General features: G+C 41.3%; 1 protein-coding gene across 5 annotated transcripts in view; it reads left to right on the forward strand.

Annotated features, from left to right (window-relative positions):
• Positions 1–10,655: 10,655 nt before the first annotated feature.
• ZDHHC14 (zinc finger DHHC-type palmitoyltransferase 14) overlaps positions 10,656–13,206 on the forward strand; it is a 59,266-nt gene continuing 56,715 nt past the window's right edge. For all 5 annotated transcript variants that reach the window (XM_032215505.1, XM_032215507.1, XM_032215506.1 and 2 more), the window contains exon 1: positions 10,656–11,771. In XM_032215505.1, coding sequence (XP_032071396.1) covers positions 11,521–11,771 — 251 coding nt within the window. In that variant the 5' untranslated portion in view covers positions 10,656–11,520. The remainder of the gene's footprint in view (positions 11,772–13,206) is intronic.

Below are 13,206 nucleotides of genomic sequence, written 5' to 3' on the forward strand. Positions count from 1 at the left end.
GGCATCTCCCTTCAATCCAGCACCATTGAAAAGTAGAAAGGAAGGTATTTGAGATTTTTCCACCCAGACCCAAGAAATGCTGACTTCAACAAGTTTTGTGTCATTCCTGAAACACAAGAAGTTGCAGGGCAGTATTGCATATAGGGAAAACTTCAATGGGAATTTCTTTTACTGAGCCAATTAGTAATCTCTAGATATGAAAATGAGAATCATTGAAAAAGAGGCAATATGCTGGAAAAATAGGTAGAATTTTATTTTTTATATCTATATAACAGGACTTGTATACAGTATTTGATTCTAATGTAAAGTGCCCAGATTTTAACATTGGTAAAGCGGGACACCATTGACCGGGGGGGGGGGGAGTGTGAGGTTGGGGATGGTGGGAATTGTAATCCCAGGAACAAAACACAAGGCCGGGGAAAGAAATACAAGGAATGTAGGGTTGGATGTCAAAAGCATACAGATATGGGGAGGGGGAGGGGAAACTAATACAAAGTGGGGGGTACTGCTGTGGATAATGGGGGGTATAGTCCCGGTGCACGTGCCCACAGAACCAGGCTTGGGAGGGAGCGATGGGTGGTGTAGTCTGGCACCTCGGCAAGGCTCGAGCGGAGGGTCCCCCTTCGCCTCCCCTCCTTGACCTGTCAGATTGCCCCCCCCCAAAAGCCATCCTTGCCTCCACCTCTTCCGCCCCCCTTTTCCTTCTTGCCCCGAGCGCCCAGAAGTGCCCCTCCCAGGAAGCAGCCTCGCTGGGCCCAGCCTGGCTCCACCTCATCTTGCAATTCCTTGGCGGTGGCAGCGGTGGTCACAAGACCTCCTCCTCCTCAACCGCTGCCATCTTGGCTCCCCCCTCCCTCCAAGCCCCCTCCCTCCGGCTTCCCTCATGCCCCGCCTCGCTCTCCCCTCACTCTCATGCAGCGGGTCCTGGCAGCACCGACGCCCTTTCGCCCACTTACCCGTCAGCCCATCCGGGGGGCTCTCGCACTTTGTAAACTCTCTGAAGAGGAAACTGTGAGAATGAATTCCATTTGGAAGCGCGGGAATCCGATTCGACGTAGGAGAATTCACTACACTCCTTCCAGGACCATACGGCAGCAATTAAGCAAATGGTGGGGACGCTTCGTGGGGGCGGGGGTGGGTGGGAAAAGAGCCGGAGAGGCCTGCCGGCCAATAGGGATGCAAAAGGGGAGTGGCATGGCCCCAAGCAACCAGCCAATGGGAGGGAGCAGCTCAGGCAGCCTCTAATGAAAACTCTCAGCTAGCATAGTGAGAAGTCACCGGTGGATTTCTCAAAATCTTTGGAGTGAAACTGAGATACTACTTGTCGTGCATTCTTTCCAAAAATCTGGACTTTTTAAAATTGCTGCGGGATGCAGGACAAATTATTAAAAATTGGGACTGTCCCGCCAAAAGCAAGACGTCTGGTCACCTTGTTCTAATGCCCGGCAAAGGATATGATATTCTCAGATGCATTAGCACATTGTACTATACAATAATGCTTAAGACTTTGGACTTGAGCAGCATATAAACTGATGCTATGAATTAATTAAGATTGTGATTCATTTGGCTTTAGCATAATATTTTAGTGAGCTCATCCACTTGTGCTCTATTCATGGATGCTCAGTTCATCAATTCATAACAGAACTGTACTGGAATGTACTGAACTACTTCTGATTTGGAGAATTTGTTTTTGAGCATAGTCAAATTGCTCCTGGAACACCATGGTTTAGGAAAGAATCTGGCATAATCCAAAATTCCCTGGAATGTTCCCAAATCCATGAGTTTTGTTCAATTAAACTAATTAATTCAATTAAGTAACAAAGAAATTCAGAAAAATCTGAGATTAAAAAATTATATTTATATGGAGAACAAATTATTTCTTTGTATATGTAGATGATATTGTGACTGATTTAACTTATTTCCTGCATAAATGAATATTGAGTTATGAATACAATATTTATGTTTTCCTAGGCACTTTGTTTTAGTGGTAGTACTTTTCTTACTAGACTTTTAATTCATATGATACAGCTTATATCAGCTTTTTGTGTTACCTAGATTCTTAATGAGTTTAGTAAGTGTCTTCTGTACTGAAAATTAATTCAGCCACTGTCCAGGAAAGTGATAACAAAACTCAAGGCTGTATTTTTCTTTTCTAAATCAATATGATAAATGTGTCAAAAAGGTGCACAAACACCTTGTTTTTGTGTGTTGGTGTTCACAAATTAACACATCTGCCAATCTTGAAACAGATTATTTACAATAATTTTCTCCTGTAACAAGGAACTCTAGATCTAGCAGGTAAGGTGGCATGAGACGTAGAAAAGCAGAATTTTGTTTGTTTATTTATTTAGTTTGTCAAACATGTATGAGATAACAGGTATAAGTATGCACATGGACATGAACACAGGAAATGAGTACGAATATATGGGGACAATAGGGCAAGGATGGTAGGCTTGCTGGTGCGCTTATGCAGGCCGCCTTACAGACCTCTTAGAATAAGGGTGAAGAACTGGCTAGACAATTTAAGGTTAAAGATTTGTGGGTTTGAGGATGTAACAACAGAGTCGGGTGGTTCATTCCTGGCATTGACCATTCTGTTGCTGAAGTCATATTTTCTGCAGTCAAGTTTGGAGTGGTTTACCTTGAGTTTATATCTATTGTTTGTGTGTATATTATTGCAATTGAAGCTGAAGTAGTCATTGAAAGGTAGAATGTTGTAGCAAACAATTTTTTGTAACTTAGGTCAGACCTTAATTGGAGTAGTTCTAGGTTCACCAATCCCAAAATTTCAAGACTGGTGACATAAGGTATTGTGGTTAATCTAATCACATAAGATATAAAAACCACAGAATTGTGGTATTTCTCAGAATAAAAATCTTATCTAATTTCAGATTTTGGAAAGGTCAGCGTTAGCAGCTCTCTCTTCAGAATGTTTGTTCTTCTCTAGCACTACTTCTGATTGGATCTGGCAAATCTTATAGATTACTGTATTCTAAGAAATAATGGTATGTAGATATTGGAAAATAAGTTAAGGTAAATTCTCTCCTGTGTGATATTCAGCTAAGCTTTTTTCTTACTCTCATGAGGCTGAATAATATGATAATCTTTCTATTGCATCAAAAAGTTTTGTATCCTGGATCCCTAAATGTATCCTGGATCCCTAAAAGATCTGGACTTTAAACCTCCAAGAAACTGGTTTAGTTAGTTAATTTGCTTAGTTTTCACTTGGCAACTTGTATAAATTTCAACAAATCATACTTTGGTGCAGGGTACAATTACTATAAGGACGTTGCCATATCTGGGCTTCAAACATGATCATTAATTGGCAGCAAAAGTTAGTGTTCTCAATGTCTTTGGTCTTTATTTGATGCTTGTCTACCTTTTTGCAAATATGTAGATCTAGCAAAGAGTACCCTAAAGAGTAGTTTATACATTCACATTCCCAGCCTAAATTAAAGGTTATGTATCATCAAAGCCACCTGGGAAAGGAAAGAGAAATCATCAAAGCCATTAAAAAGCAAAAGTTACAATATTTTGGACAGGCGATGTGACACCCAGGAAAAGCTTGAAGGCAAACAAGGTCTAGGTAGAAGTAGAACATCATGGCTTCAAAATATAAGGGACTGGTTTGGACAAAACTCAGCAGCAGTTTTTCATGCGGATGTTGACAAAAAATAGAATTGCCAACATGATCGACAACATCTGGTGATGGATATGATACAAGAAGAACAATCATAAAAGCACTAAAACAAATGCTTTTGTTGCACCAATAATGATGTTGATGGAGAACCAGGAGCTGTATGTTTTAATTTAATGAATTCAATTAATTCCTTCTCTCATAATTCTCAAGCTGGTGCCCTATGCTTCATGCTTATCAACCCTCAAAAACTTGAATTATAATTGGAGGAATGATGGAATCAACAATAAGGGCAATCTAGGTTGTGCTATTCCTATTTCGATCCTTAGGTTTTTGGCCTAGCAAGATGTCTTGATCCGGTTAAGTCTTCTTGTACTGTACTTTCTCACTTTAACAAACAGGCAAATATGGAATTAGTTTATTAGTATCTGCTGAAGTAGAACTGCATAGCTTTTTATGCTTGTGAAATTTTACCTTAGTAGTACAAGCACTGACTAAGCTTTTTCAGTGTTGACCTAGGATCCTAAGATCCATTGCAGATCATTCAAACAAGAAAAAGGTCAGCTCAACAAGCTTTCTTTGCAAGTTTGAAAATACATTAACTAAGTTACATGCGAGTGAGGAAAAATGTCTTTGCCACGGCAGCTATAATAAACAAGTATTTTTTGAAACTTGACTCCAATTCCCAGAATTTTCCAGTCAGAATTCTCCAATCCATTTTAAGAGCTGCCAACTTTGAAAAATTCTAAAATAAACAGCATGAACTATGCCATTTTTAAAAAAAATTCTAGGCAATTGCTTTGTATAATTACCATCAGAAAGAGTAGGCTAGTAACAGTACTAATGCTATGGAGTTATTTACTAGATCAGTGATGGGCAACCTTTTGGGGTGGTGTGTCAAAAATCGGCAAAAAATCGAGCATAACTCGCGTTGTGTGTCACTTCGACAAAAACATAATTTTGCGCAATTTATAGTTTAAACTACAAAAATATATAATTGCAATATAATTGTATTTAATAAACCAAAAACAAATTATTTAACATACCTGCTTAGTAACTTCTTTGTTCATCAGTCACTTTTTTCAATGCCATTGTAACTCTGGTCACTAAATGTTTTCCCCCTCCTCGAGACTCCTCACTTCTTCCTTCATTCCTCTTGCTTATCTACCTTCACCTTATCTGTCTTCTGCTCTTTCCCTCTCTTCCTTGGTTTCTCCTTCCATCCTCTCTTCTTTCCTCACTCACTCCCTTCCTCCTTTCCTCTTCCTTCCTCCTTCCATTCTTTCAGCTTCATTTCTTTTGCCTATCTACCTTCTCTGTCTTTCTGCTCTTTCCATTTCTCTCTTCCTCTTCGCTTCTGTTCCTTCCTCCTTCCCTCCTTCCCTATTTCTTCCTTCTTCCTTCCTTCTGCCTATCTACCTTCACCTTCTCTGTCTTTCTGCTCTTTCCCTGTCTTCCCCTTTCCTCCCTCCCTCCCTTCTTTCCTTTCTAGTTCCATCTTTTCTTCTTTCCTCTCTCCCTCCCTTTTTCTTTTTTCCTTCCTTCCTCTTTCCTCTTGCCTATCAACTTCATCCTCTTTGTCTTTCTGCTCTTTCCCTCTCTTCCCCTTTTCTTCCTACCTCCTTCCCTCTTTTCTCCCTCCCTTCTTTTTCTTCTTTTTTTATTCCATCTTCCTCCTTCTCCTCCCATTCTTTCTCCTTCCATCCATCTTTTCTCCTTCCATCTTCTCCCCCCTCCCTTCTTCTTTTCCTTCCCCCCTCCCTCTTTCCTTCCTCTCCTTCCCTTTCTCGCACACAGGAAGGGGAGGGGAGGCTTTCTAGTCGCTTTCACAGCATAATTTCTTTATCTAACTTTTAAAAAACAGTGTGCAAATCAAACTTGAGATTTTCGTAACCTGCGAAGCACCAAGTTATTATCTTCTGTTGTTACAAATTCGCAGCTACTCCATTCTTTCCGATAGGGAACTGCATTTCCCAAGATGCCTCAGGTCCTCAAAGCGCTGAACGCGGTTTTGCAATTGACTCCAGCGAGGCCCGGTAGCCGCCGGCTGGGGTGGCTGTCAAGGCGCTGACAGCGGAGCAGACGGGCCGTTTGTTACTGCTTCCAGCAATCGAGACGGACGAGGGAAGCGGCGGTGGCGGACGTCAGCAGTGACTGTAACGACCGCACGGGCGAGGTGCGGAGGAAGAACGGAAGGTCCCTCCCGCCCGCGACGACGGCTCCAGCCATGGACGAGCAGGCTGGCCCCGGCGTCTTCTTCAACAACAACAACAACGCGCTGCTCTTGCCGCCACCTCCGGGTGGGAAGCAACCACGCCTTGCCAACTCGCTTCCCACCTCAGCACAGGGGCCGCACAGGCGTGGTTGCTTCCCATCCGGAGGTGGCGGCAAGAGCAGTGCGTTGTTGTTGTTGGGGCCAGCCTGGTCGTCCATGGCTGGAGCCGTTGTCGCGGGCAGGAGGGACCTTCCGTTATTCCTCCGCACCTCGCCCGAGCAGTCGTTACAGTCGCTGCCGACGTCCGCCACCGCCGCTTCTAATTAATATAATTCTCCCTCTCTTTTTCACTCTCTCTCCAGCACACAAACGCAAATGCATAGGGCAGCCCACCTCACACACAGGTAACTCCGGGCAGCTTACAACATTATGATGCACGTCTCCCCATAGGAGAGGAGATGGGGAAGCCGGGGGCCCGGAGATCACCCGGGGGATGCCGAGGATGCCTTACCAATCGAAAGCCGGCGTACCTCGTCATAATGGGGGATGGATTTCTTGCCAGGAAACGCGAGGGTTGGACAACAGCGGAGGCTCGGGTTTGTTTTTTCCCCCGGGAATAAAAGTGAACATAAGACTTCTAAATCCACAGCAAGAAAAGAAATGCAACTGTAGTGGTCTCTCCCCCCCTTCCTCTAAAGAACAAATGTTATCCTGCCGCAGAAGCGAAGAAATCTCAGATTTCGCCCTTCTGCAACAGCCTCCCTCGGGATCCCGCTCCTCCGCTACAGATGCATCGCGTCCCAACAGCGGAACGTCTGGTCACCTTAGGGATGAATCCTGTGCGTGTCACCCCAAATGGCTACGCGTGTCAGCACTGACACGCGTGTCATAGGTTCGCCATCACTGTACTAGATGGTTCTATTGCTAGTAGCATGGCAGAAATAAGAAAGATGAAGACCTTTGCCTTTTCTGTATTTGATGTCAGCTAAACTCTCAGGGCTAGAGTTCATATTGTTATTAGCAAACCTGTTCCAGCAGTAGCACAACACAACAGCTTAGTTCAGCTGATATTAATTCTGAATTGGCATTTGCTTATGTCCTCACAAGTGCATTAACAATTGGACTAAATAAGAAATTGAATACATTTAAAATGTCTTAATTCCCATGCTCTGTCAACTCATGCCCATGAAATATACTACAAACATCAGATTTAATATAGATTGTGTTATATCTAGAACATATTCATTCAAATCAACAGGACTTAAATTTCTTTGAAGCAGTTGTTTGCAGTGGGTCTACTCCACAAATTATTGTTATCTTCAGATTCATGAACATTTCTCTCTCTTTCACACATGCATACTCAACTCACCGGGTTGTTATTATGGAGAATATATGAGGAAGAAGGTATGTTGGATGTTTGCCACCTTAAGTTCTTTGTAAAATTAATAAAGGCAGGATACAATTTTTTTTTTTTAGTTTATTTATATGCCGCCCTTTTCCCTGGGGGGACTCAGGGCGGCTTACAACTTTAAAAAAAAGGGGGGGGGAGACAAACTTTTAACATATAAGACAAATACATAATTAAAACACAACATTCATACTATTCGGGTGGGCTGTAGTCTTAACCCCAGGCCTGACGGGATATTATTCTCAGACTTCAGTTAGATAATTTTTATTTCAAATTGCTTGTTTACATTATATGGCAAAAATGGGAATCTTCTCCTAAATCTAGAACCATTACTATGCAACATTACTATGATCTACCAGGAGTAAGTGAAAGACTTTTTGCTGATATTATTGGAAAGAAAATGGCTGATAATGTTGGGCTTTTAAATTATTTTAGTAGTTCATCTCCTGGGGGCATTCTGTTCCCATACCTAATCTCAAGTAGTTCATACAAAAAAGGGAAGAGATCACACCTTAATTTCAGCCATCAGAAGCATGGAGTAGGGCAAGTGCCAACATATGCATAATGACATCACTGACATATGATACAGATATTTTGCATCATTTGCATGATGATTCAAAGCAGACAACTTCATTTCATGTAATTGAGGCTTCATCTAAAACAGAGGTGTCAAACTTGCATTATCAAGGCGTCACGTGACATATCGGTACCTTTCTCCCCTTCACTAAACCAGCGTGGGTATGGCCAGCATGTGACGCATCCAGCCCGCAGGCCACAAGTTTGACAGCCCTGATCTAGAAATCTAAGATTTCAGGGAAATGTTTTAAGGCTGGGATTTAAGGGTAGAACAATTTGTTTCTTGAAGCTTCGCATTCCCATTCAAGAAAACAGGTAGAAAATGCTGCCAAAATTTAGCAATCTTTACCATTTAATTTTCAGTTGTGCAATGTAGGTACCACATGCCAGGAATTGATATTAGTTTTATATTTTATAGACCAAATCTCTGAGTTCAGCAGGATTTGCCCATTTGCATGCATTGAGCGATAGTTCTAATCTTTTTTAATACACAGCAACTGAAACATTTTAAGAAGAAAAATATATTATAGTTAATTTTATTACCCCTATGGCTGACATTGAGAAATACCAAAATACCTTCCAGTTTCAATTAATGTAGATTCTTGTACTGACATAAACAGATCATTAAAAATTTTCTGTGGTGTGTTTAAACTTGACACTTTTAAGATGTGGTATTTTAAATATTTCTATATTGGGAGAAACATATTTTATTACATCACTATTTCTTTTCAGGAAGCTAATATTCCATACAGCATACTTTTCCAAGTTACATTAAAAAGCAAATTGGAATGTTTGCCTTTCATTTCTTTGTATTCCCATTTCTATTTGAAGCTTCTTCTTCTTCTTTTTTTTTACAATAAAATCAATATAATGAAAATCCATTACATGTTAGTATATTAAATGATCTGTGACTAAACAGATGAGCAATGATCTCTAATTCGTGGAGCACCAACGAACCTCCAAAAATCACAAAGCAAGATTTTCTTTGTGAATCTGAATCATTTGGGGAATTGTAGGGTATAAACGTTTGTGTTTAATAAAAATCTGAACCTGCTTAATGTAACCACTTCCCTCAAATATATTCAAAATAACGTGTTTTTTTCCCTGGAAGACATTTTGGTAATCTGTGTAGGTGTTAACATGGCTCAAAATGGAATGTAAAAATTAAAGTGTGGGCAAGTTTGTAATGTAAAAGAAAATGGCAAAATTAACACAGTTATAATAGGAAATACCATGGGAATAACAGAAGAACTGTAGAGGGAAGAAAACTCGAAAGCAGATGACAATAAACTCAAAGGATACGGTATAAATAGTATTAAAACTTTGTGGGTTCTCAACAGATTTAACACAATATATTTATTCAGGTTTCGGAACCCTCCAGGCACGGCGAATAACAACTTCCATATTTAGACAAGTTGGGTAAGTTTCTAACTCTTAACTGAAATTTACAAATAAATAAGAACTGAGCATTTCACCAGGCAAACTGCCAATATTTAGAAATAGCGACCTATTACTACTGTTCTAATACTAATTATCAGTTACCTCCCGCCTCCCTTTCATTTTCCCTTTAATCTCTCATCTCTTTCCCGTCCCATCCCTGCTTTCCTCGCACAGATTACATTGCTAGGCGATTTAAGAGGGAGGAACGAGGGAAATGAATTTGGGATTCTGGGATATGTAGTTTCCTTCCTTCCCCTCTTCCACCCCCCACCCCCTTTCTCTGCGTTTGTTATGTATCTCGCCGTCCCACGCGGAAGAAAGAAAAAAGGCCCGGCATACATATCCCAGAATGCTGCAAAATAACGGGAGGGGTTTGTGTTAGGGTTAGGGTGACAGAGGAGCCGGCCACAAACGGCGTGGCGCTTTGAGTTTTCGGGCGGGTAGCTGGCGGGACGGGGAGAGGCGGGGTTTCGCCCTTTGGCGTCCCGTGATCCGCAGGTGGGCAAGCGAGCGGCTTGCCAGAATTGAGAAGCGGTGGACAAGGGCGGCAGCGGGAGGCACTTCCTCCGGCGACCGCGTGAGGCGCTGGGGAGTCGCTGTCGCCGGCTTCTGCGTGCGCGCCGGGCCGAGTGACACGGTCTCTGCTGTTGCGCGAAAGGGAAGGAAGGAGAGAGAGCGCAGAAGGCGACCGGTCGATGAAAGAAACCGACCGGAGGCTGCCTCTGCCGTGTGGTGGTAGGCTGTGGGAGACGAGCGCCAGCAGCCACCCTGCCTTCTCCGGTCAAGACTGAGCCCGTGAGGCGGACAGTCACGGATAGAGCCGCCACCGCCGCCGCCTTCCAAGGGGCTGACAATGAAAGTGAAAGGCAGGAGCCGCGGAAGGGGAGGTGGAGGCGGCGGCTGCTGCCCCGGGGGTTGCGCCTGCCGCCGCCCCCACCGTGCTGAGTGATCCCGATCCGGTTCTCTCAAAAGGAGCGTTCCCGAAGAAGAAAGCTGCCGCCTTTGCTTCTTCTGCCTCCTCGGAACATTGGCCGTGTTTTTCCTCGCAGGGAACCGCGAAGAGGGTGCGTGTGTGAACGCTGGCTCGCCGCCTTTCTCTCGCCTGCAGCTGCTTTTCGAGTGTGGCCGCGTGGATCCTGGACGGCGACGGGAGAGGCTGCTGGGGGTGGTCCCGCGACGGCCACCTTGATTCAGGTGGCTTCTCCGCACACCTCCTCTCTTCCCTTGGCGTTGTGAGTGGGGGAGAAGGTGGCTGCTTCTGTTCCGGCTGGTTGCAGGGAATAAGCCCAGATTAAAGTAGAAGCAGAAAGCCAACCCTCCTTGCCGTTTTCTTCGACGGTTCCTGTTGCTGCTGCTGCTCCTTTCTCCTGGAAGTCGGGGCTAGGATTGCGGTGGTGTAACGCAATTTGGGGTCTCCGGTGGCTTGAAGGAGAAAAGTGGAGAGATACCAGCCAGTACCTCTTAAAACTGGAAGTTATTTTCACCTGACAAGGCTGAATCGGTAATAAAGTGGCCTGAGGAGGGCTGTATTTTGCTTTGGTTTTTGAATCCCCCCCTCCTTTGAAATTGGCATATTTTTATAGTAGTATATTTTAAAAAATGAAGACTGGCTTGAAACTTGCTATGTCTTGCACCTTTTTCCAGGGATGGCACTGACCACATTTTTATTTTGCCTTTTATAATGACAAAAAATAGGAACTAATCTCTTGCCATTGGAAGGAAGAAGAAAAAGACCATAGTGGGAGAAAATTGGATGTTATAGTTTTTTTTTCAGTTGTTGCACTTAGAGTTGATTTTTGTTCAGAACAATTCATACAAATTCTACTTTTAAGAATTTTTTTAGAAATCTTTGTGAGGAGGATTTTGATTAGAGACTGCTTGTCTCAAAACTTGATCCAAGTACTTTAAAGTGGAACAGTAAAACTGAGCAGTTTCTTAAAACAAAAGGCAGAATGCCTTAAAATCATAAAGTTCTATGTTTAATTGACAACTGTTTTATATCTAAGCCTTTTTCATTCCTATTTTATTCTATGATTATGCACTTTCAACTTTGGTTTTTATTTCATTGTGAAGAAGGGAAAAATTACTGTGCTTATATTTCATAAATGACAGCTTTGAGATCTGTAACAGAGAATTGGGAATTTAAAAATGCCATGATGAACTTGTTTTAATAAAACACCCAACAGTGTATACAGAAGTTTTAGGCAAGAGTTGCTGGAGGGGGTTCCTCCTTATTCTCCATTAATGAGTCCTGGTGGTGGTGTTGGAGGACCCATGAAAGACTGTGAATACAGTCAGATCAGCACTCATAGCTCCTCTTCTCCCATGGAGTCTCCCCATATGAAGAAAAGCATTTCCAAGAGAAAATGGGAGGTTTTCCCTGGAAGAAACAAATTTTTTTGCAATGGAAGGATCATGATGGCTCGTCAGACTGGAGTCTTCTACTTGACATTTGTTCTTATTTTGGTTACCAGTGGACTCTTTTTTGCATTTGAGTAAGTGCCATTAAAGTTTTTTTAACCTGTTTCTTACTAATAGAACTATGCAAGAATTCAGGTATCTAATTGATGCTAGGTTGTATAAGTAATTTATACTGCATTCATGATTTATATGTTTAATTCTTGAAAACTCTGAAGTTGAATAATTGTCAATTTGGTATGGTCTAGAGTAGACAGCTGAGATTTCAACTCTAATTTAAAAGTCATGCTAAAGTTTTTAAATGATACAGAATTTCAAAGTACTACTGTTCATTGAAAAATTTACTAATTTGTCATTTCATAAAGTTCCATTAAGGCAACTAGCTATTTATGCTTGAGAATACTTCTACAATCAGTGTAGACTCTGTATATTTCTCCCGCTCTAATCAAATTTTCTATAAAGTTGTATATATCAGATTAATAGTTTATCAATAGGCATAATCCATTAAGTTATATAGTAGGATTGGATATCATTTATATGATCTACCTAATATGCAATCATTTTGGGTTTTGTATCAAACTTGCTAACTCACTGAAGACATAAAACTGACTAGGGTAAAGATATTTCATAATATCCCCTTTTCTTGACTGTTATTCTATTTTTGCCCCTCTGTGCTGTTATTAGTACAGGTTCCCTTTTTAAAAGGGGAAATAATATTTTCTCTAAATGCACTTGCACATGTCAATATGTTACATCCTTGATATCTCAAAGTTATATTCCTAATAATAGAGCAGAGAAAAGTTAATACATTGTAAATTTATTTTGCAGACATTTGAGTATGTATTATATATGATGCAATAAAAATATACAATTTTCTAATACAGGTAGTCCTCAATTTACAACCATTTGCTTAGTGACTATGAAGTTACAAAAGCACAAAGGCCATTGAACCACCACATGGTCAGATGTTTGGCAACTGACTTATATTGATGACAATTGAAGTGTCCCAGGGTCATGTGATCCTTTTTTGTGCCCTTTTGACAAGCAAAGTCAATGGGAAACCCAAATTTGCTTAACAATCATGGTACTAACTTAACAAAAGCAGTGGTTTACTCAACAACTGTGGCAAAATGGTTGTAAAATGAGCAAAACTCACTTAACAACTGTCTTGCTTAGCAACATAAATTTGGGGTCAATTGTGATCATAAGTCAAGGACTGCTTGTATATGTAGGCTATCCAGTATATATAATAAATACATTTTCTAACAGCAAGCAAGAATTCTAGAAATTCTAGAAAACAGAAATTACATTTATTGTGAATCTTGATAATTGATTGAAATGTTTGCATAATTTGTTTTACTGATAATTTATTATGAGCTATAGTTTAGAATGTATTTTCTGTTCATGGAAAATGTATCAGTATCAACGTATTGATTTAATTATGATAAAGTACCAAATTTTAATTCCTGGTATGCATTATGATTTTTCTCACCTCACTTAAAAACATACATT

Source organism: Thamnophis elegans, chromosome 4, assembly GCF_009769535.1.
Source record: "Thamnophis elegans isolate rThaEle1 chromosome 4, rThaEle1.pri, whole genome shotgun sequence".
NCBI classification, from domain to species: domain Eukaryota; kingdom Metazoa; phylum Chordata; class Lepidosauria; order Squamata; family Colubridae; genus Thamnophis; species Thamnophis elegans.